Source organism: Chelonoidis abingdonii, chromosome 2 (assembly GCF_003597395.2).
Source record: "Chelonoidis abingdonii isolate Lonesome George chromosome 2, CheloAbing_2.0, whole genome shotgun sequence".
Lineage (NCBI taxonomy): Eukaryota > Metazoa > Chordata > Testudines > Testudinidae > Chelonoidis > Chelonoidis abingdonii.
The window spans coordinates 15,831,373-15,853,661 of NC_133770.1; the positions used below are offsets into that span (position 1 = coordinate 15,831,373).

General features: G+C 40.7%; 1 protein-coding gene across 1 annotated transcript in view; it reads left to right on the top strand.

Moving 5' to 3' along the window:
• Positions 1 to 22,289, top strand: part of LOC116838877 (sodium channel protein type 5 subunit alpha-like) — a 351,647-nt gene that overhangs the window by 310,491 nt on the left and 18,867 nt on the right. Inside the window, exons 22-24 of the mRNA XM_075062179.1 lie at positions 3,480 to 3,602; positions 4,391 to 4,513; positions 12,968 to 13,249. Of these exons, the coding sequence (XP_074918280.1) occupies positions 3,480 to 3,602; positions 4,391 to 4,513; positions 12,968 to 13,249 (528 nt within the window). The remainder of the gene's footprint in view (positions 1 to 3,479; positions 3,603 to 4,390; positions 4,514 to 12,967; positions 13,250 to 22,289) is intronic.

The window sequence follows — 22,289 nt, forward strand, 5'->3', positions numbered from 1 at the left end:
AGCTAATTTAGACCCCATCAATTTGTACATATAGTTGGGATTATATTTTGCCATGTGCATTACTTTGTTTTTATCGACATTGAATTTCTTCTGCCATTGTGTTGCCCTGTCACCCTTTGTAACTCTTCCCAGTATCTCTGTCTTGAGTAATTTTGTATCATCTGCAAATTTTACCTCACTGCCTCCCCCTTTTTCAGATCATTTATGAATATGTTGAATATATACTTCTCTCCAGTCTCACCTTTTATTCCTACCCTTTGTTTCCTATCGTTTAACTGAAGTGCCTGCCAGGGCTTTCAGGATCATTAATTTACTTCAATGACAAGCCTTTTGTTATCTTAATCACCTTGCCTCTGTTTATAAATAAACTCCCTGCCCCAAAGGCTGTGCTGCTCACAGCTTCTGAACTCCACATGTTTCAGAGTAGCAGCCGTGTTAGTCTGTATCGCAAAAAGAACAGGAGTACTTATGGCACCTTAGAGACTAACAAATTTGTTTCAGCATAAGATTTCGTGGGCTACAGCTCACTTCTTTGGATGCATAGAATGGAACACACAGACAGGAGATATTTATACATACAGAGAACATGAAAAGGTGGAAGTAAGCATACCAACTGGAAGAATCTAATCAATTGAGATGAGCTATCGTCAGCAGGAGAAAAAAAAACTTTTGAAGTGATAATTGAGATGACCCATAGAAGGTGAGAGGAGAACTTAACATAGGGAAATAGATTCAGTTAGTGTAATGACCCAACCATTCCCATATCACATATCACACTCAAGCTGTTGCAGTTAAGAGCTCAGTAGGGAGCTAGGGTGAGTAGATCTCCCCTACAAAACTCGGGGTGAGGGGCTAGATCCCTCCCTTGCCCCTGCCCAATGGTGCCCCTGATTGTGCCCGAGACCTGAAAACCTTTCAAAAGTTTTACCTTTAACTCATTCTGAGTAAAGATAACAAAGGAAAAGGATTGTTGTTGCACTGCATTTTAATCCTTTTGTTGTAAAAATGCATTTTTTTTAAAAATGGGAGCTGAACTTTTTGGTAATTTAGTTTCTCCCTTTAAATCCCCACCGCAGAAGCCGGTGCCATCCAGCACTGCGTAGTGGCTCTTGCTGGTACGCCATAACGGACCGTACCAGCTTACTTTCACCTCTGGTCACCTCCCTGCTATACCAGATGTAGAAGCCCCAAACCTCTTCCTCAACTCCTTTAAACGGTGCTAGGAATGATTTCCTTCCAAGCCTTTTCCAATCCATGTTATCCAATACCTGAATTCCTCCCATCCCAAGTACCTGCACTGAACATCCACAACAAGTTTTATGTAGTGAGTTGTGACATTATAACCTAATCATCTTACTCTACCCCATTGGGTCTCAAACCAGCTGTTGGGAAGGTGAACCCCCACACATACACCTTGGTCAATCTGTCAGTGAGGGAAAAATTCCCACCCCCCAAGGAAAAGAGCAACTAGCATAATGTCCACACCAGGTCAGGGGAATCTGGTCCTTTTGCCATATTCAGGGAGGGTCTATGCTGCCACTTTGATCCTCATAAAGAGAGCCTCTGCAGGGCCACTTTTCCAGTCAGCAGGAAGGGCAGTGCACTTACTTTCTCCTGACCTGGGAACAACTGCTTCCCTCCCTTCCTGTCCATCCCTGTAAATGTTCCCCTTTCTTCCCACCCATAGTAAGAAATTCTTAAAGGAGCAACACCCCTTTTCTCCCATCTAGCTGGACAAAAAAAACCCTCACATGAAGTTTGCAGTGGACATATTATCAATATTAAATTTTCCAAAGGGGGTAGGAGTAGAAATATGTTCAGACACCTTCTGAAATTCCTGCTGGGGCAGTACACCTCACAGGGGTGCGTATCTCTACTGTAGTGAAGTCCTTAGTATACAGGGAATACCTCAGTAATGCCAATTATGTTACAATGTTGTGACTCAAATTGAAAAGCTATTTTATATATGCACGCAGCACGTGTGCCCAATACCATGGGCTGAATCCTACAATCCTTTCCCCTTAGTTGGGCAACATTCCCATTGAAGTCAATGGGTGGAGTGAATAAGGACAGCAGAAGTTGACTCTATGTTAATGCAATATCATGGTCCATATTTTAACCACAAAGTTCAAGAAACTCAGAGTGAAAGGCAAACAAATATTAAATGAACACTTACAGTGCTACACATGAGCATGAGAGAGCGTGAAAATGAGAGACTACTTGGTGATGTAGTGCACTGTGGTTATAAAGGTTTCAGAAACCTGAGTTTTGGTTGGCTACATTATTAATGAACACTGAAGACAATACCAGGCTAGACAGAGCATCCCAAATGAGTGTCAGTAAAAGCTTTATACCACACTAATTCTAATGCAATTCAGAAATGTTATAGAGAGTTTTAAATGTTTTAGTAATACTATTTTTCGTAGGCCCCCCACCTGTAAAATCCAGGCTGCCATAGTTAATCATTAATCCCAAGTGAGCAAGCCTTAGAAAGGGAAAGAAAAATATCACTAATTAATATATGGAACCTATAAAAATTATCTACTTAAACCCAGCCTATGTCAGATCTATCTACCTATTAAGCTTTTATACCATGCTTATCACCATGATATAGAGGCATTTATTATCAGTCTTCCTTCCACTCCAGCCACAGGAGCTGAATCAGTGAGGTGAGTTTGCCTATTACACCGTGTTAAAGTGTGTATCAGTGGCTAGTGCTCGGTGCTGTACACCAGTGCTTTTTCCAACACAGCTGTGCTGATTTACGCCAGCTGAGAATCTGGCCTATTGTGTCTGCCCCTGGCACTATTGACTCCAGGAGCTGCTATCCTACTGCTGGCTGTGTCTAAAAGGTGCAATAGAACCATCAATTTATAAAAAATTAAAACACTGAGTGCCCTGTACAGAGATATTTAGAGATGATTACTGTCTGCTCAGCTTTGTGTAGTTAAGTGACTAAGCTTAGAAGAGAAGGGATGGCCCAGGGGTTAGGATGCTAGCCTGGGACTTAGACAACATGGGGTCAATTTTCTGCTTCATCACAGACTTCCTGCATGATATGTTTCTGGTTCCCTCTGTAAAATGGGGGTAATGGCATTTCCCTCCATTACAGGTGGGTGGTGAAGATAAACACATTCAAGTCTGGAAAGCATTCAGATATTACAGTAATGGGGGCCATATAAGTACCTTAGAAAGACAGGAACAAAGGATTTGTCAAGGTGAGCAATGCAAATATTAAGGTAGCCAGTCAGATCTCATTTCCTGGCAATAGAAAAGGTTGTAAAGATGGAACAAAAATTAATCTGTGTATTTTCCTTTTGAAAGTCAGAGAGATGCTTACAGTGTATGGGAGTAGCTTCCTTTTTCACTCCCCATGCAGTAAGAATTCAGGCTGTGAATATCATCTGTGGCTGTAAAACCCATTTACTTTGTGTTTGTTCATCTGACCAGTAATCTCAAATTCCGTTCAATCTGCACAGATTTCAGTTGTTTGCCTGATAGCAACAACTCTTGACTATGACCAGCTGGGCGCTATAAAATCTCTCAGAACACTGAGGGCATTGCGGCCTCTCCGAGCCCTATCCAGATTTGAGAGCATAAGGGTAAGGGTATCTTTTAGTGTCTATCAAGTCTGAGCACTTTTAATGCTGAGCACCTTCTAACTTCCCTTCCAGGAAAATAACATAGAATCTTCTCTTTTAGGTGCAGTGTGGGGATCCAGATAACAACGAAAATGGAAAGAGTCACACAAATTATATACATAATTCTTTTAAAGAGTCCATAATATACTCAGATCCAGTGGCAGGTTAAGGGGAGATTTTTTTAAATCGGTATTTAGGATTGATAATTCAGTTGACAATGGCAATCTTAAAATCTTCTACCGTTTTAATAAATCATTGGATCTTGCAGGATCTTAAAGTGATTCATTGGGAGAGCACTAAATCATAGCATTTACATGATTTAATAATACTTCTAATGATAGATGCGCGCACACCTCTGTCAGCTGTAAACTAAATAAAATGTTGCTGCCGCAGAATAATATTTTTGTAATTGTAATCTCCCCTTTTTCTGACCAAAAAGGTCCTGTTGACATTACTAGCACCTATGTGCTTCACTAGAAGGAAATAGACTCTATTTCTGTGAGTTTACTTTAAATTGGAAACAAAGGCTTTATATTCTGAAGGCATCATGGAAAGAATTGTGTATATATATATATGGATGTTAAAGCTTCTTTTCTTTCTGGATTGATCTCATTCGATATCTTCCATTTAGGATATTTTGTCATTGTCCCACTAACAGGTTTTTTCTTTTCAGGAAGGAAAGGCAGAAGAGAAGTAAAATGGTAGGATTGTGCTAATAGTTTGGACTTTTGCTTTATGTCTCCATTCAGGTCTCTTTAATAAGCCTCATAGCTAACTCACTTGGAAGTTCCGAAATAGACACCATGAAATCCCTTAGGACTCTCCGAGCTTTGAGACCATTAAGAGCATTGTCACGATTTGAAGGGATGAGGGTAAGAGTAAACAAAGCAACCTTCGAAGCCCATCTGTGTGAACATCAAGCATGTAAAAGGGCCATATTTCTTTGGTTTTGGTTTCATTATGACTGCAAAGGAAATGAAGGATAATGCTGTGTGGAAAAAAAAAACCACCTCCATTGTATTGATTGCATTAGTATAGCTGCAGCTTTTACTCTCTGGTGGATTTCATGATAAGCTAATCCCGCTGCATAACTTGTCATACTATGTTTTAAAAACAACTTTTTGGCTGAGGTAACATCTGGCTAACAATTGTATCTTTAATCGTGAGGCACATCAGGGAAAATAATTTTGCTACAGGTTTGCTTCTGCCTCCAAATTTTATTAAAATTAAAATCAATCACAAAGTTATTGAGGACATTTTTACTAATAAAGAAAATGAACATTAGAGGCACACTGTGTGTAGAAAACAAATGAGCAAATTCACAAAAGCTTTCCTCTAAAGTATTTGAATTTTAATATAGAATGCCAGGATTAGCATTGTAAGCATGTGACTTGTGTTCATTGTTCTATCTTGCATGTCTATCCTCTTCCATTTGCATGTTCTTGAATGTATGGATGTATCCACCAGTATCATACTTATTTATTGGTGCTTGATTAGCATAGCAAGTATGTTTAAGTATCTGAATTTGGGCTTTGTGTTTTAAACTATTTTTATCATGCATGACTATCAAATGACCAAAGCTGCATTCTGTACTAATACTGTAGATCACATGGCAAAACAAAACAAATCTCTGTATGGCACAACCTGTAACATTTTGGGAGTATATAAGGTACCAACTTAAGCACGACTTCCAAGATTTCTGATTCTGATATATGTAAAATTACATCTGTCCTATCTGGAGACACCTAATCCCTAAAATATGTCAAGGAAAATGGTAAGGTGTTAATAATAAAATCAATTTGGAATATGGCATCTTTTGCCTCTAGGTCGCAAGTTCAAATTCAATGTAAGTTACTAGCAATCAAAAGTCTATATAGTACGTGTGCAACAAGTTGGTGGTTTCAGCTGAAGTCCTAATAGTCCAGTTTCCATATCATAATCATACCATAGTAAGACAGCCAAAGGACTGAATGAGCCTAGAAATTGAGCTAACCCTATAAGTAGTTAAGTACATTGGTGGAGCAGTGTAGGGGCATCCAAATTTGAACTGTTTTGGTTCAAAACACTGCACTCTTCTCAGTGAACCCAAACAGTATCATATTTTAAAGAGTATTCACACACAGAACAGTGCATAGGCTTAAGCAGCCAGATTCCCACCTGGTATATATTGGTGCAGCTCTATTAAAGTTAATAGAGCTACTTCTGTTTACACCAGCTGAGGATCTGGTCCCATATTTTTATTAAGTGTGGGTTGTGCCATATACCCAGCTTCACCTACTACAGGCCACATTGCTTTACCACATTCAGGACCCCTAGCAGAAACAGAGCAAATATGGTGCAACTGAGAGGGACAAAGCTCTGATCTGGACACATAGTTGCACCAGTTTAGCTAAAGGTGTATTTGTGCGTGGACATCTTAAATTGATTTAGACCTGACTTACATTGGTTTAGCTTAAGTTGGTAAATATACAAGCTCAATCAAAACGCATATAGTCAGTTTTAAAGTATTATAAGAATATCCATACTTGAGTTTAACTAAATGGTTGTTAAACCTAGCAACTTCTCTGTGTAGTCCAAGTCCAAAGTATGGGGCATTTGAGAAGATGAAAAACTGAGAGAGTTGAGAAGCACTGAGGGAAGGTTGGTGAGATGTTCACTGAGAACTGGAGAAGAAGTTGGTTTGCTGTAAACCTGCAGTAGAAGACCATTTTCTATTACATCAGTCCCAGAAATGCTGTTCCTAAAATGCCCATATTCAGGGGTATCCCAGGTTTTCTGACACAAAGTTCTTGTCCTCCCTACCCCATAGGTATAGTTGGAATGTGTGGAGGCTTTGTGCCTCCTTTTTCTGAGCTATCAGAGGTACTGAATTAACTTGTAAATTATGAGAAAGTATAATTGAGAATACGTTCCACTGGAAAATCAAATTATTATATTTTTAGCATGTCTAACCATACTTACCATGGCTAGGGACAGTAAGACCTTTCATTATTAGGAACTCATATGCTCCAGAATGCACAAGGAAAATTGCCAGAGGAGAGAGATATTAAATAATGTTAGCATTGAGACGCAAACACACAGAGTAAGGAGATAATAATAGTTTGTGTTTGTGTAGTGCCTTCAGTTAAGGAGCTCAAAGTACTTTGCAGAACTAAAATGTAAGCAAGAAAAGTCTCACAGGGTGCTTCACTAAACTATATTGTGCCTAGACTTTAAGTCACTTGGTCCTGACTAAAAGATAGAGAGATAGATGATTTGTGGCCAGTGAATTCGAGGCATTGATAGGTTTGGAGGGGTGATGTCTACAGGGTCCCACCCACACAAGAGCTCCAAGAATGCATGACAAACAGGCCTCTCATGACTAGAGTTCAGAGTGGCCAGGCCCCATGCCCTCCACATTCCATTTCTTCCTGTCTGCCAATGGGCTGAGTTCCAGTGCAGGCAGAAGAAATCCTCAGCTTGCACCAGCCCTACAGAGGGTTCTAGAAGTTAGGAGAGTACTACTTTCCGGCTATCCAAAGAGAAATCCTATGGAGGCGGCCTCCTCCAGGGACACCGCAGCAGAGCCTTCGGCTGGTGCCTAGGGTTAGCCTAATGGTGCATGCACAGCTGCCAAACTCTGCTGACAAAAACTGTCTGACTGATAGATCTCAAAAAATGGGCAATTGTTATCCAGTAATGTAATGTTTCTAATGTAGTCTCAGGGATCTGTTCTTGACCCAAATCTATTCAATATTGTTGTCAATGATGTGGAAGAAAATATAAAATCATTGCTGGTAAAGCTTGCTTATGGTACAAAAATTAATGTAGTGGTAAATAATGTTAAGGATAGATAAACTATATAGAGCGATCAAATGGGAAACTGGGCTCACTTGAACAACATTCATTTTAATACAGCCAAATACTGCATACATCTAGGAACAAAGAAAATAGGGCACCCTCGTACTGTGGGGAACTGTATCCTGAAAAACAGAGGTTGAGAAGGGCTTAGGGGTCATAGTGAAATAATCCATTGAACATAAGCTTCCCATGTAATGTGATTGCTAACACAGCTAATGTGATTCTCTGAAGCTAAGCAAGGGAATATCAAGTAGAAATAGGGAGGTGACATTGCCTCTTAATACAGCATAAGTGAGTCCATTACTGAAATACTGACATTCTGGCATCCATATTTAAAAAGAGACATTGAAAAATTGGCAAGGGTTGGAAAAGAACTACAAGAATGATTCTGAAAAATCTGCCTTACAGGGAGGGAGTTAAGAAGTTCAATCTATTTAGCTTATCCAGAAGAAGATTTAAAAAGTGACTTGATCACAGTCTATAAGTACTGACATGGGGAGAAGAGTTCTGTAGAGGGCTATTCATCTAGCAGACAAAGGCATAATGAGATTCAGTGGATAGAAGCTCAAACTCATCAAATTCAGATTAGAAATAAGACACACATTTCTAACACTGAGAATAATTAAACATTGGGACAATTTACCTAACAGTGTGGTGGCTTCTCCATCCCTTGAAATCTTTAAATCGAGATTGGATGACTTGCTAAAAGATATGACCCTAGATCAACCAAAAGGTATGGTCTTGATGTTGGAATCACTGGGTGACCTTTTCTATGGCCAGTACTATACAGAAGATCAGACTAAATGTTCACAATAGTCCTTTCAAGCCTTAAAAATCTATTGGGCAGAACATCAGCTAGTGTAATTGTCCATGAAGTCAGTGGAGCTATGACAATTTACGCAAACTGAGGATCTGCCCCATTATGAATCGATGAAAGAAAATGTTGAAGATTTAGAGCAGTGGTTCTCAAACTGTGGGTCGGGACTCCATTTTAATGGGGTCGCCAGAGCTGGCTTAGACTTGCTGGGGCCCAGAGCTAAAGCCAAAGCCCGAACCCCACCACTTGCAGCCTGAAAGTTTCGTCCCTGTATGTTGGGACTCAAGTTACAGGCCCCCTGCCTGGGGCTGAAGCCCTTGGGCTTCAGCTTTGGCCCCCTCCTCTCCCTGCCTGGGGCAGTGGAGCTCAGGTGGGCTCAGGCTTTGATCTCCTCTCCTGGGATAGTAATTTTTATTGTCAGACAGGGGTTGCGGTGCAATTAAGTTTGAGAATTCCTGATTTAGAGCACCTCCAGATGCTAAGTAGGGCATTGGGTGGCAAAAGGCTACCCCCAACAGAAGTTATGGAGAAGGAGGTTTCAAGCATGGCCGATAAGATACTAATGGGAATGCAGTGTTATAAAATCATCTCTTATAGATGACTGTACTGTATAGGTTATTTCTAGACATACCAGAAATTTGGTCCTTAGTTTTGGAATGTTTGCTTCTCAGCTTTAACATAAATTCTAAATAGTTTCGTCTGGTTACATATTCAAGTCCTTAATCAGCTGTCACTTGCACTGATGTAAATTAGGAGTTGCTCCTTTTAAATAAGTGGTATTATGTTGGTGTAAAACAGTATAAGTCAGAGGAGAATTAGGCCCTTCATTAATAATTCATTCAAAGAGGTGTTACATGATTTGCTTCAAGTCTTGTGTCATATTTTGTTATCTACACTCCACTGAACATAATTCAGCACAAGGAAGAAAGGAGGATGCATGCATGACCATCATTTGTATTGTCTAACTTGCATGATTGTGTTCTGTTCCTATGCATGATCATTTGCACTGTAATCGCTCTATCTCTAACAACCATAATGTTTTCGTCTCTGTCACACATAGTGTAGTTGCAGTAGTTTGGGGCCAGCATGGTTGGACATTGAACAAAAACATCACACTAAAGAGGAAATGAAAATTATTAAGATATCCATTTTGGCAGTATTCCAATGATCATTTGCTTTGGAAATTATTTTGCATCTTGGCTTACGAAATAAAGGTTGGGTTAAAACTATAAAGTTGAAAATGCACTAAATCTAAAAGTGAAAGATAAAATTAGCAAAAGGGACAGTAGTTGTAAAAAGTCTGCATATGGGAAAAATAGGTAGTCGGTCTTGCAAAAAATTTGGTCCTTTCAGAAATGTGCAAAATGTAGTTCCAGGACTTGAAAGAATTATGTAGTTGTTAGGGCTGTCAATTAATTGTAGTTAACTCACGTGATTAACCAAAAAATATAATCGCGATTAAAAAAATTAATCACAATTAATCACAATTTTAATCGCACTGTTAAACAATAAAATATCAATTGAAATGTATTAAATATTTTGGATATTTTTCTACATTTTCATATATATTGTATTCTGCATTGCAATTGAACTCAAAGTGTATATTATTTTTATTAGAAATATTTGCGCTCTAAAAATGATAAACAAAAGAAATAGTATTTTTCAATTCACCTCATACAAGTACTGCAGTGCAATCTCTTTAGAGTGAAAGTGCAACTTACAAATGTAGATTTTTTTATGTTACATAACTGCACTCAAAAACAAAACAATGTAAAACTTCAGAGCCTACAAGTCCACTCAGTCCTACTTCTTGTTCAGCCAATCGCTAAGACAAACAAGTTTGTTTACATTTACAGGAGATAATGTGCCCTCTTCTTATTTTACATTGTCACCAGGAATGTCTAGAGGAAACAGGCATTTGCCTGCTCCAGTCGTCCTAATGCTATACAAGCCCTAATGCTAACATTTCGTATGCCTCTTTGTGCTTCAGCCACCATTCCAGAGGACATCTTCCATGGCTGAGGATGCTTGTTTAAAAAAAAGTGTTAATTAAATTTGTGGCTTAACTCCTTGGGGGAGAATTGTATGTCCCCAGCTCTATTTTACCCGCATTCTGCCATATATTTCATGTTATAGCAGTCTCAGATGGTGAACCAGCACATGTTGTTCATTTTAAGAACACTTTCACTGCAGATTTGACAAAGCGCAAAGAAGGTACCAATGTGAGATTTCTAAAGATGGCTACAGCACTTGACCCAGGGTTTAAGAATCTGAAGTGCCTTCCAAAATCTGAGGAGGACAAAGTGTGCAGCGTGCTTTCAGAAGTCTTAAAAGAGCACCACTATGATGCAAAAACTACAGAACCTGAACCACCAAAAAAGAAAATCAACCTTCTGCTGGTGGTATCTGACTCAGATCATGAAAATGAACATGAGTCGGTCCGCACTGCTTTGGATTGTTATCGAGTAGAACGCATCATCAGCATGGTCGCATGTCCCCTGGAATGGTGGTTGAAGCATGGAGGGACATAAGAATCTTTAGCGCATCTGGTCCGTAAATATCTTGCAATGCCAGCTACAACAGTACCATGAGAACACCTGTTGTCACTTTCAGGTGACATTGTAAGCAAGAAGTGGGCAGCATTATTGCCTGCAAATGTAAACAAACTTATTTATGTGAGCAATTGGCTGAACAAGAATTAGGACTGAGTGGACTTGCAGGCTCTAAAACTTTACATAGTTTTATTTTTGAATGCAGTTTTTTGTAAATAATTCTACATTTGTAAGTTCAACTTTCATGATAAAGAGATTGCATTACAGTACTTGTAGGTGAATTGAAAAATGCTACTTTTGTTTTTTTACAGTGCAAATACTTGTGATAAAAATAAATATAAAGTGAACACTGTACACTTTGTATTCTGTTTTGTAACTGAAATCAATCTATTTGAAAATGTAAAAAACATCCAAATATATTTAAATAAATGGTATTCTACTATTGTTTAACAGTGCAATTCATCGCGATTAATTTTTTTAATCGCTTGACAGCCCTAGTAATTGTGTATTTTCTTCAGTGTACCAGAATAAACTGCCTGTTCTAAATGTGTAAAATCATTTTACTGTGCTCTTTTATCCTTTCCAGAACCACAAAAGTAATGGTGAAATGAATTTGATATTATTGGCTTGTCAGAAAATTGGCACTAATATGATAGAAAACAACTGACATTTTCCATAAACAGATTCACAATTTAATAAAATTTCATTTTTGCAGATCAATATCACTTTGTCTCAGTTTCAGAAATGTACACTGAGAAGGGGAAAGGCTTAGTGTCTGCATATCAGATTCTAATCTTGAAAGCATGAAATAAACAAGGAGACAAATTCATATAGTAAAGTCTGGAATCTGTAGAAAGGCTGCCAGGTTACTTTGCATTGGTCCTGCAAAGTTCTGTATTGGCAGCACTTAGAGTAGCTGTGGATATGTAAAAGCTATACAAGCCATTAATATAGTGTGAAAAAAAACATTTTGTGACAAAGATTTTTCTTGAGAAGATGTCTTTCATGTTATGCTTAGCATGCATCAAAGGCTTTTACATTTTGGATGGTGATTTAGAATGCTGAATAACATGTATATATAAGGTGGTTGTTATATTAGCCTTATATTTTGGAGTGCATGTTGATATTGCTGAATTTTTGTGGGGACTACAGAATGCATACTGTATATTCTATTTGCATTGGTTCAGATTCATAATGCAAGCATTGACTTTTGTTCCTATGCCAATTGTTTAGAAGTGCTTTAAGTGACTGGGTCCTTTCCTATACAATATCTGTATGTGTGGTTGTATATATGGGTTTGCACACTAATCCTGCCTGGAGCCGATGGGTCTCTGCAGAAAACAGAATTACAGAGTTTGGTACAGTATCAAGTGGGGTAACGTGAATCAGATATATATTAAATCAGGGTGTGTCGGCTGTTTTAATGATACGCACTGTAGAGATAGGAGTAATAAGGTAAGAGGATTAAATTGTAACAGTAGATTCTCCATATTGGCGGTCAGATATCCTCCATAGCTGCCCTGCTCCAAGAATTTCAGTGATTCCACTTTCTCACAGTAATAGTGGCTTCCAATCAATGGTATCTTTGACAGATGAGACACCACTGGATCAATTACTCCTCAGATAATCAATACCCTTCATAGTTAGGGTTAAAATTTCATATATTGTGTAGGGGGCCTGAGTTCAGAAAGAGGTTTAGATACCTTGCAGCTTAGAAGGAAGCCTCTCTTACTCTCTTCTGGTCCCTTAACCATTGTGAGAATATTTTTTTGTGCCCTGCTGACCTCCAATTATACACTTAACATATCACTAAACAAAGGATCCAATATGAAGCAGGGAGAATCCTGCTACTTTGCCCTGTTATGAACAACAATTGGTTGCTAACTGGTTGTACGGGTGAGATACAGATACATTATTTTTAAGGTACAAAAAAGAAGAGTCTTAAGTGTTCTTAAATTTTTCAAAACAATGGTCCAGATCTTCAGCTAGTTTTAATCCAGTTTACATCAGTTGAGGATTGGCCAGTTACTTTAGTGTACAAAACAGCTACTTAGGGATGTGTTCATGTGAAGGCCTGCAATAATTGTATCTTTTTTCTTTTATTTCACTTATTTAAGGTGGTTGTGAATGCCCTGTTAGGCGCCATCCCTTCCATCATGAACGTTCTCCTCGTCTGCCTCATTTTCTGGCTCATTTTTAGCATCATGGGAGTGAACCTGTTTGCAGGAAAGTTTGGAAAATGCATTAACAAGACAGCAGGAGATATGCCTTTAGACTCTAAAGTTATTAATAACATGAGTGAGTGCATAATCTATAACGTGACAGGCAATTTTTACTGGACAAAAGTTAAAGTCAACTTTGATAACGTTGGTGCTGGTTACCTGGCTCTTCTACAGGTGGTAAGTTCTATCAAAAACACTTTTTCTTGTTAGGTAGATATCCAGTGGTCCAGTCATGTGAGGTGCTGAGAGTCACTAACTCTTGCTAAAATCAGCACCTCATAGGATCTGACTACAAGTTAACACCTACACTTTTCCTTTTTACCTAGACTGCGAAACATATGCATTTTGACTGATGTAAATGATTTATACTTTTGCTGATAAATCCATCTGAAAAATATTTATTGTAGTTTCTGGTTTTAGGCTCAGATTAGGCATTTCCAGGGATATACTCCACGCACTACTCTTTTAGAGTCATCCTGAAGGTGCTCAAACCCCAACGGCAGATTTGAAACCATTTTGTTCTTCTTCCTGTTTGTAATCCAGAGCAAAATGGAGTCAGAGTTCCTACAATGAAAGTAGCACTGTGTGAAGGCATGTGTGCCAGGATACAGTTTATTGGCTTTACTGAACCTGTGATGGATCACCTGTGTTCCGGTTAGACCGTAAGTGAAAAGGGCCTGATTCTCCTCTCATTCACACCCCTGTAAATTGGCAGTAACTCAGATGAAGTCAGTGCAGTTAATACTGGAGTAAAAGTAGTGTGAGGGAGGAATTCAGCCCAAAGTCATTTACTAAAATCCTCTGATCACCCAATAAAGAAGTCCCAAAGTTGTTATCCAATGACCATAGGCGGTCTGCAGAGGACATGCTGTAGAGATCTGGCTGCTCACATGATGCTGGCTCCTCCTCCTCCTCTCTTCCAGCTGCTAAATTTACTTAAAAGACAGCTAAATACCATGAAGGCCTAGCTCTTCACCTGCTGTAAATCAGAATAGCTTCACTGAAGTCAGTAGAGCTTGGCCCTTTTATACCAGCTGAGAATCCTGCCTTTCATGCCTTCCAAATAATGCTTTTTCATATAAACCCTTCCTGTAGTTGTATGAATGGGACCGGAGGTGATCCATACAAAACGGGAGACAATCTCTATTAAAATACAGTCAACATGGTGAAAAAGTTTGACCCTTCTTTGATATACTAGCATCCAGATATGTTCTGGAGTGATCATATCTCAGCTTCATCTCTTAGTTCTTCTTCAAGTCATGTCCCTACGGATGCTCCTCTTCAAGTGTGTCTGCACCTCTTGAGTCTTTGATCGGAGATTTTCCACTAGCAGCGTCCTGCAGGCTGCGTATGCATCCTATACATCTGCATGCCACACACCAAGGCTAGAAAGGGCTGCTCTGCAAACCATCCTCAGTTCCTTCTCAACTACTTCAGCCTGAGACAAAGCCCTAGCATATCTGCTTTGAACATGCCGTCGCTCACTTCTTGTTTATAGTTTACTACTATTTAGTATTAGATACAACAGTTGTTAGTAGATAAGTAGTGTGAGGATTAACTTTGTTCCTCTCCTTTCCTTCAGGGAGCCTCACTCTCTGGCAGGGCATGCTTGGCTCTCTAGGATTCAAATGTTTCCTCTCCTGTCAGGAAGCTATTCTGGTTAGCAACAGCCACTGTCTGGAAGAGTCACACATCTCCCAGAAGTGTAATGTCTGCGTGGCCCTTAAATCCAGGACAAGGAAGTACCGAGAGATCAAGTTGAGGCTGCTGCTGATGGAGTGCTCCCTTTGACTGACTTCAGAATCAGGTCAGGAGAAGCTCCTCCCACCCCCACCCTGGAAATCTGTCTCTGGGCAGATCCAGCACCCCTTTGACCTCATCACATATCTTCTCATAAGAAAGGGAAGATTCTTGAAACCTCAGTGAAGGCTCCCAAGAAGAGGAGCTTTGACTCCCTCCGATAAGGAGTATGCTCCCAAAAGACCTCAGTCCCCTGCTAAGTGCATGATATCAGAAGCCTCAACCTCTCAGCTTGGTACTGTAGAGGTGAAAGACTCTCGGAAATCCAAGGAGAAACACGGCTCTGACAAAGTCCTGGTACTGTCTACAAGGGACAAAGAAAGTAAGGGTAAGCACTCCTCCAGACCAATACCATTGTGCACAGCTCCATCTTTCGTACCTCCCCAGTCAAGACCCTGGGTACTGTGCAAACTGAAGCATCAGACACTATCAGTGCCTACTTCAGTATGCTCTAAGAGTACCAGCTCCTTCTGTTGTCAAGCACGTTGGTACCAATCCTCCACTCGGTACCACAGGAATTTAGATACTCAAAAGACTTACCAGTGGTGGATGAACCAACATCTCCACTTTTCATGGGTACTGAACACCTATCAGTACCGAGTCCCCAATCTCCAGACCACCATCACTCTCCAGTACTTCCAGACTTTCCACTTTGTTCTATTAGTACCCACCAGTTGAAGGATATTGAAGAGGAAGAGCGAGACCTCCATTCAGTCTCTTCCATCTCAGTGCAGGGTTCTTCTACCAACCCAGACAGGTACTGATTCTTTGACATGTGTAGGGAAGATCCTCATTCATGGATGCCACCTCCTCTCCTTTATGGACTTCCCCCAGTGGCTATATTGGGGTCCCTGGGCTGCGTACCAACAGCAATTTGCCAAAACACCAGCTCAGACCCATTGGAAAGCTAGAGATATTCGATCCTTTTCTTGCCAACTCAGATCCCAGCATGAGGAGATATTTCAGGAACAGGAAGATAAAGAAGCCACCTCTCAAACTACTGTCTCTTTATTGTCTCCAGATGAGGCCATGATGCCTGCATCACCATCTATGGCCAATGATTTCCAGCAATTTCGAGACCTTATAAAGCAGGTAGCCAACATTCTTCAGATACCACTCAAAGATGTCAAGAATTCACAACACAACTTATTTGACATTTTACAATCAGTGACACCCCCAAGAGTATTATAATTCATTAATTAGGTGCTCTTGGACCCAGCAAAGATTGTTTGGCAAACACCCACTACCCTTCAACCAACTTTCACATTGGCAGATAAAAAATATTATGTCCCCTCCAAGGACTCCAAAATTGTATTCTCCCCTATCTCCCTCCATGTAATTCTATGGTGGTGGATGCAGTGAACGAGCAGGGTAAGCAACACTACTACATGTCTGCCCTGCATGACAATGACCAAAAGTGCTTAAGCCTCTTTGGACAGAAGAAATATTTGTCTGCAACCCTGCAATTTGAGATCACAAGCTATCAGGCAGTCATGGATAAATATAATTTCACAAACTATGATAAATTTATGGCCCTATTGATCATCTTCCACAGGAACAGAGGAAACAATTTCAGACCATCATCATGGAGGGGCCAGTTATTAGTCAGGATGTCTCTTCAAGTGTCCTTGGATAATGCAGACACCATTGCCAAGTCCATTTTTATGGCAGTAGTTATGAACAGGGTGTCATGTCTTTAACTCCTGGAGTTCCAATGAGGTCTAAATCTTCCCTTTGATGTTTGAAAGTTGTTTTCAGAACCACAGATGAGTCTCTTCACACACTAAAAGACTCCAGGGTCATGTTAAGATAACCAGGTATATGTAACTCCTACAAAAAAAAGAAAATTGAATATGTCAGAAACTGCCCAGAGATCTCATCCTGGTCAGTTCTCTGGGTTTCACAGACCTACCAAACCCCAAGAAAGAGACATAAGTTCCAGGGAAAGATAGCTTCTCATCCTTCTTCTGCGAGTACCTAGTGATCATTGAAACAACAGTTTTGATGGGTTGGTCAAGTGCTCGAATCCTCCCATACCTCTAGTTTAGCAGCTGCAACCCTTTGCCCACTTCCTCTCTTTCCCATTTCGAACATGCTAGGAGGTAGGTCACTACAGACAAGTGGGTAATAGAGGTCATAACATCAGGCTACTTTATCCACTTTGCATCTCTCCCTCCCTCCCTCCCTTGCATCTTCCTTCCCCATCCCTCTTTAGGAATTCCTCTCACAAGTTTCTACTGAGACAAAAAATAGACTCTCTCCTTAATTTAGAAGTGAAAGAGCCAGTTCCAGCTCCTCACAAAGGAAAGGGGTTCTATTTGAGGGTGGAAACCAGTTTGAGATCTAAGACTACTAAACAAATTTGAAAGTCTCAGAAGTTCAGGATGGTGACGCTGGCAGCTATAATCCCTTGACTAGAGGCAGGAGAGTGGGTTTTGGACTTCAGTCTAAGAGACGCCTATTTCCATATGGTAATACACCCATCTCACAGAAAATACCAAAGCCTCACAGTTGACTAGAAACATTTTCAATAATGAATACATTCCTTCCACCTCTTCTCGATTCCAAGAGTGTTCTCAAAGGTCCTAGCAGTAGTGTCTGCTTACCTTCTTTGGGAAGCAATTTTAGTCTTCCCGTACCTCAACGACTGGCTGCTCTTATGAAGTGTACTGTCATCCGCTCAGACAGACCTTTCCCTTTTCCAAGAACTGGAAGAAAATCTACATTAATCTGTGCACGGAGAATACAGTTCATAGGGGCATACTTGGATTCATTGACAGCCAGAACCTACCTTTCCACGGACAGTTTCATAACTTTATCAAATCTAGTCAGAACCATTCAAGGGAGTCCTGAACCTCAGTAAGGAACTGTCTACAGCCTCTGGGTCATATGGCAGCTTACACCTTCATGACCAGTCACACCTCTGTTGCTTCCAAGGCTGGCTCAGAACAACCTATTCAGCAACCAGAGACAGTTTGGAGAAGCAAGTTGCAGTTCCCCTTCATGTAAAGGACTCCCTACACTGGTGGAAAGATCAACTGAATGTTGGTGCAGACATTCCTTTTGTTTGCCAAACTCCAATAATAACCATGACAACAGATGCATCCCTGCTGGGATGGAGAGCTAACTTCAAAACACTAACTGCTCAAGGCACACGGTCACCTCAGGAAATCATTCTCCTCATCAACCTTTTGGAATTCAGGGCAATCAAGAAAGCTTGTCTCTATTTCCTACCCCTTATCAATGAGGATCATGATGAACAATGTGGTCTGCATGTTCTGTAGGAATAGACAAGGGGGAAGCAAGATCCCCCTCCCAGTGTACCAAAGCAATAAAGTTGTGGAACAGGTGTATAGCCTCTCAGATCCACATTTTAGTTTAGAACACCACAGCCAATATTCTCAGCAGGCATTTCTTCCAGGATTATGAATAGGAACTGGAGTCTCAAATTCTCCATGGTATAATTCCTAAACTTAGGGCTTTCAGAGGTGGATTTATTTGCTAACTCCAGGACAAGAAGTGTTTTCTATTTTGCTCAAGGGGCGGTCTAGGCCATCACTCTTTATCTTGGACAAAGGGACTCTTCTATCCATTTCCTCCAACACTGCTAATACTGAGAGTGATGAACAAGATCAGATAGGACAAAGCTCAAGTAATCTTTATAATACCGATCTGGCGAAGACAAGGTTGGTATCCTTACCTGCTTCAACTGTGCGTCCCTCCAGTGACCAGAGCCAATTAAGGGGGATATGATAGAGATCTATAAAACCATGACTGGAGTGGAGAAAGTAAATAAGGAAGTGTTATTTACTCCTCATAACACATGAACTAGGGGTCACAAAATGAAACTAATAGGCAGCAGGTTTAAAACAAACAAAAGGAAGTATTTTTTCACACAACGCATGGTCAACCTGTGGAACTCCTTGCCAGAGGATGTTGTGAAAGCCAAGACTATAATAGGGTTCAAAAAAGAACTAGATATGTTAATGGAGGATAGGTCCATCAATGGCTATTAGCCTGGATGGGCAGGGAGGTCCCTAGCCTCTGTTTGCCAGAAGCTGGAAATGGGCGACAGGGGATGGATCACTTGACGATTACCTGTTCTGTTCATTCCCTCTGAGGCACCTGGCATTGGCCACCGTCAGAAGACAGGATACTGGGCTAGATGGACCTTTCATCTGACCCAGTATAACTGTTCTTATGTTCTTATGCTTCCAATCAATCCTCATCTCCTTTTCCAAGATGCAAGTCATTTACTTTATCCCAAGATAGGGATTCTCCACCTCAGGGTATGGTTCCACGATGGTTTACAGGGTTAGAATCTACCTGCTCTGTCAAACTAAAAGTGTTACTGAACAGTGGAAAGGAGTCGACCTGAATTACTTACCTGCAGAATTAGAAAAGATTCAACCATTGGTGTCAATCCCACCACTCATCTCTGAATCTCATTGCTCTCAGCTATCCTGGATTACCTGTTGGACCTAAAGAAATCAGGGTTATCAGTTAGCTCAATTCAGGTTCACTTGACTGCAATATCAGCTTTTCATCCTCCAGTAGAAGGATTTTCTTTACCTGCTCACCCTATGTCTTCAAGGTTTATTAGGTGTTTGAGGAATCTCTACCCCCAAGTTAGGGATCGCACTCTGACTTGGAACCTCAACCTGATACTTAGATGTCTCACAAGACCATGATTTGAACCAATGGCAACCTCTTCTTTGCTTCACTTATCTATGAAGACAGCAGTTTTAGTAGCTATCACATCAACCTGTAGAGTCAGAGACATTGGGGGATTGGTGGCAGACACCTTAACTGTGGTTTTCAAGGGCAAGATATCTTTATGTCCACACCCTAAATTCTTATCAAAGTTACTCTGGACTTTCTTCTTAACCAGTTCATTCCCCTACCAGTGTTTTTTCCAAAACCACATAAGTCTCAAACTCCTCCTTTCCCCATCCCCCATCCCCGAGGAAGGATAGCTGGGTTTAGTACCTTTGAACTGCCAAAAAAACAGTACCTCCCCCCAACAAGGCAAGCCCACCGCAACCCCAACTCGCAACCAGAAGGCAACTCTGTCATCTCTCCCGCCTTCAACAATCACTTATAGTATCCCGAGAGATAACATATATATTGATTACATCACACATCTCACTTTCATGTGACTCAACCCCACTCTCACACACACGCACGGTGCGCTTGCCTGTTGGTGGGCAGACAGTTGCTGTATTTTCAGCAGTATTGATCTGTTACTTAAACTGCAGAAGTGGAAACACTGCAGCATCTTTAGCTGGACACAGAAACTTTTAACATTAGATATCTCAGTGTATTGTGATAATAATGCAAATCTTTAGAACCACATTAAAAAACAGCAGATTAAATTACTTTACAATTATTTTATGGCAACTAGCAAATCCATAAAAAAACGACTAGACTGATCAAATACTTGCCAGGTGGTAACCCTAGTGATAGCACATGCTTCCCCATCACAAATCATGTCCATGGCATTACTCAAAAATCTTCCAGTATCTGAGATATGTAAGGCCACTAGAAGGGCTTCAGTACATACATTTCCTAAAACACTGTGCTTTGATTCATGCCTCCTGTTCAGGTGTGACACTTGGTAATGCAGTCTTGTCTTCAGTTCTGGACTCAATTCCAAAGAACGCTTCGCACTGTGGAAATACTACTCAGGAGTCATCTGAAGTGGAGCACCCATAGGGATGCTACTCGAAGAAGAAGAGGTTACTCACTCGGTGTAGTAACTGGTTCTTTGAGATATGTCTTCCTAAGGTGTGCCACTATCTGTCCTCCTTCCATTCTGCATCAGACTATTCTCTATGGGACGTTCAGATAGAGAAGGACCTGAGGGTGGTGCAAATCTATATTTGCATCACCCTGCAGATCTATATTTCCTCAGTGCACCGTGTGAGGATGTATTGGATGCATGCAGAGGCCAAACAGACACTGCTAATGGAAAATCTCAACTCAAGAGCTCGAGAGGTACATGTATACCTGAACTGGAGCACCTAGTGGGGGGACACATCTTGAAGAACCTGTTACTACACAAGGTGAGTAACTACTTCTTCTAAACAGACAATATTCTGTGTGATACGTCAATGAGAAATACACACATAAAGCACATTTCAAAGGACTCTCCACATTAACTGGTAGTGACCTCTCATAGTAATTAATTAGCAAGACATCCTTTCAAGCTTGAAAGCTCACATATTTTCTGTTCTGAACAAATGTATCAGTTTTTCAAGTTCAATTAGTATAGATAACATGTAGAAAGTATATTTTGTTCAATATTAACTTAAGCCTAAGGATTAATTCTGAAAAATTAAGCACTTTTTCACACAGCTCTCTGATACTTGATTGAGGTGTCCATTGAGCACTCTGGTTATCAATACATATTTCTTTCTTACTTGACTTCCTTGTGACATTCAGGCTAGAATGCTTTGTCTTCCCTTCACTTCTCTGTCAGTGGTGACAACACCATCCCTTCCCAGGCACTCAGACTGGTAACCTAAGGGTCACCTTCATCTTGTCCCTCTCATGAGAATGCACATCAGACTGATTTGCAACTTCTCCCTACATAACTTCTCCCCGTTGAAGGTTTCCTAAATGAGGTGGGTATTAAATGGATTTGAAGAAGGGGAAGGCATACACTTGGCATGGGGACAAGGAAAGTGTTAAAAAGATCTGGCTGCTGTGACATAGGGTGTGACTTGAAGCTCAGGGTATGTCTACACTACAAGATTATTCCAATTTTACATAAACCGGTTTTGCAAAACAGATTGGATAAAGTCGAGTGCACGCAGCCACACAGAGCACAGTAATTCGGTGGTGTGCGTCCATGTACCGAGGCTAGCGTCGATTTCTGGAACATTGCACTCTGGGTAGCTCTCCCGTAGCTATCCCATAGTTCCCGCAGTCTCCCCCACCCATTGGAATTCTGGGTTGAGATCCCAATGCATGATGGTGCAAAAAAAGATATACGGCGCGACCGACATCATAAATCAAGAAACGATTTTTTTCACTTTCTTTCATGGGGGGGAGGGTGGTAAAGACAAGACATATACCCTGAAACAACCCCGGACAAATGTGTTGACCCTAAACAGACATGGGAGCCAGCCAGAAGGCAAATGCTTTATCCAAGAGACCATGCGGGGACGTGGGATAGTCTGAGTCCTCACTACTGCCTCCCTCACTCCAGAGCATCCATGAGTCTTTGCTTTCCGTTACGCTTAGTCACGCACAGCACTAAGCTGTTGAGTCCCTGCTGTGGCCATCATGTCAGTATCATAGCCGGAGATTTTTTCAAAATCTTTCTCATATCGTCCCTTCCCTGTAACGGAGCTTGATGAGAACAGATTTGTCTCCCCATATCAGGCGATCAAGATCCAGTATCTCCCGCTAC